Source organism: Apaloderma vittatum, unplaced genomic scaffold (assembly GCF_000703405.1).
Source record: "Apaloderma vittatum isolate BGI_N311 unplaced genomic scaffold, ASM70340v1 scaffold32171, whole genome shotgun sequence".
Taxonomy (NCBI): Eukaryota; Metazoa; Chordata; class Aves; order Trogoniformes; family Trogonidae; genus Apaloderma; species Apaloderma vittatum.
Genome location: NW_009701287.1, coordinates 2,844 through 4,410, shown reverse-complemented (window position 1 = coordinate 4,410; position 1,567 = coordinate 2,844). Strand labels below are relative to the sequence as shown.

At 61.6% G+C, this 1,567-nt stretch overlaps 1 protein-coding gene across 1 annotated transcript in view; it reads right to left on the bottom strand.

The window, feature by feature from the left end:
* Positions 1 to 188: 188 nt before the first annotated feature.
* LOC104281200 (hexokinase-2-like) overlaps positions 189 to 1,567 on the bottom strand; it is a gene marked incomplete at its 5' end in the record, with an annotated part of 4,129 nt that continues 2,750 nt past the window's right edge. The window contains 6 exon segments of the mRNA XM_009879108.1: positions 189 to 348; positions 424 to 607; positions 734 to 833; positions 949 to 1,173; positions 1,310 to 1,449; positions 1,527 to 1,562. Of these exon segments, the coding sequence (XP_009877410.1) occupies positions 189 to 348; positions 424 to 607; positions 734 to 833; positions 949 to 1,173; positions 1,310 to 1,449; positions 1,527 to 1,562 (845 nt within the window).

Sequence of the window (1,567 nt, the reverse complement as noted above, 5' to 3'; positions counted from 1 at the left end):
CCAGCCCATCGCTGCCCCGGACCAGAGGCACCATTAGTACCATTGTCCCCATCACCATCCTCATCCCAAGGGCTGAAGGTGGTGACATCACCCTGCATGAACCATCAGTGTAGCATGGACCCCGCTCCTGGGACTCTGCCTTCACAGCCCCCAACCCTGAGCTATGGGAACGCACCAGAGCCCAGCACTCACGTCTCAATGGTGGAGAGGAACTTGGTCTGGAAGATGTCCTTGGTTTGGAGCTTGGGGCATGGCTTGCCGAGGAACAGAAAGTGTTTCTCCACCAGCACCAGCAGGACGTGGCGCACGATCTCCCCCAGGTACATGCCGCTGATGAGCTTCTCGAATCTGCCCCGGGCACAGCCTTAGCTGGACACAAGCAACCTCACCTGACCCCCTCCCTGCCCCGAGGCCCTCGCCCACCTCTGTTTGCCCACGTTTATGCTTTGCTCGTCCACCATCCGGTCAAAGTCAGTGAAGAAGTCGTCCAGGCAGCCGTTGTCCCCAAAGGCACCCCACTCCGTGTTGATGCACATGCGGCCCTGCTCCCCCTCCACGGTGCCCACATTCTTCATCTCCTCCATGTAGCAGGCGTTGGTCCCTGTCCCTGCAGGCCCCACACTGGTGTCACCCCAACCCAGCCCTGGCAGAGCTGCCTGGCACCCTTTGGCCATGCCACAGGGGATGGTAGTGAGGGGTTGGAAGACCCCTTGAATGCAGAGGTGCTCCTCACCCACGATGAGGCCAATTTCACATTTGGGGTCATCGTGGCCACAGGACATCATGGTTCCCACTGTGTCGTTGACCACAGCCACCACCTGCACTCCAAAGTGCTGCCAAACCAGAGAAGGGGACTCATGCAGCTTAGTGGCACCCAGCCAGCTCCAGGGGCTGGTACTGCCCAGGTGCACCCCAGGGACAGGGGCTGGGTCCCCAGCCCTTCCCTACCTCTTTGCGCTCAGCAGCCTCCTGCAGCAGCTGGACCACGTCCTGCCCCACGCACACCCTGGGACCCTCCAGCCATGCCCCTGGGGCTGGACACCTCCCCCTCACCTTATTCAGGCCCAGCTGCTGGCAGGGGAAGGAGAAGGTGAAGCCAAGCGGCAGAATTTTCTCCAACAGGTCCTGCTTCAGCTGGAAGTCCATGATGCAATCAATGATGTGGTCAAAGAGCTGTAGAGAGCAACCACAGTCTCAGGGCCCAAGTTGGGGTGATGCCAGGGGGCGTTTCTCAGTCCCCTCCCAGGCCAGGGGGCAGCAAGCAGGGAGGTAATTCCCACCCCCTTGGGCCATGGGTTCTCGGCCTCACCGCCTCGCCAGTGCCCTGCATGGTGGAGGTCGGGATGGCGTAGATCTCGCTGGCGATGCGGATACCCTCCGGTTCTATGCGCACCACCAGCACGCGGAAATTGGTTCCTCCCAGATCCAACGCCAAGAATTCGCCTTGCTCTGTGGAGAGCCAGCATGGGGCATCAGCAGGGCCACAGCCTCCTCGGCACCCCCTTCCCCCGGCCGCTGACCCTCACCGGTGCCATCGGGCGGGCCAAAGACATAGGGCGGCAAGACG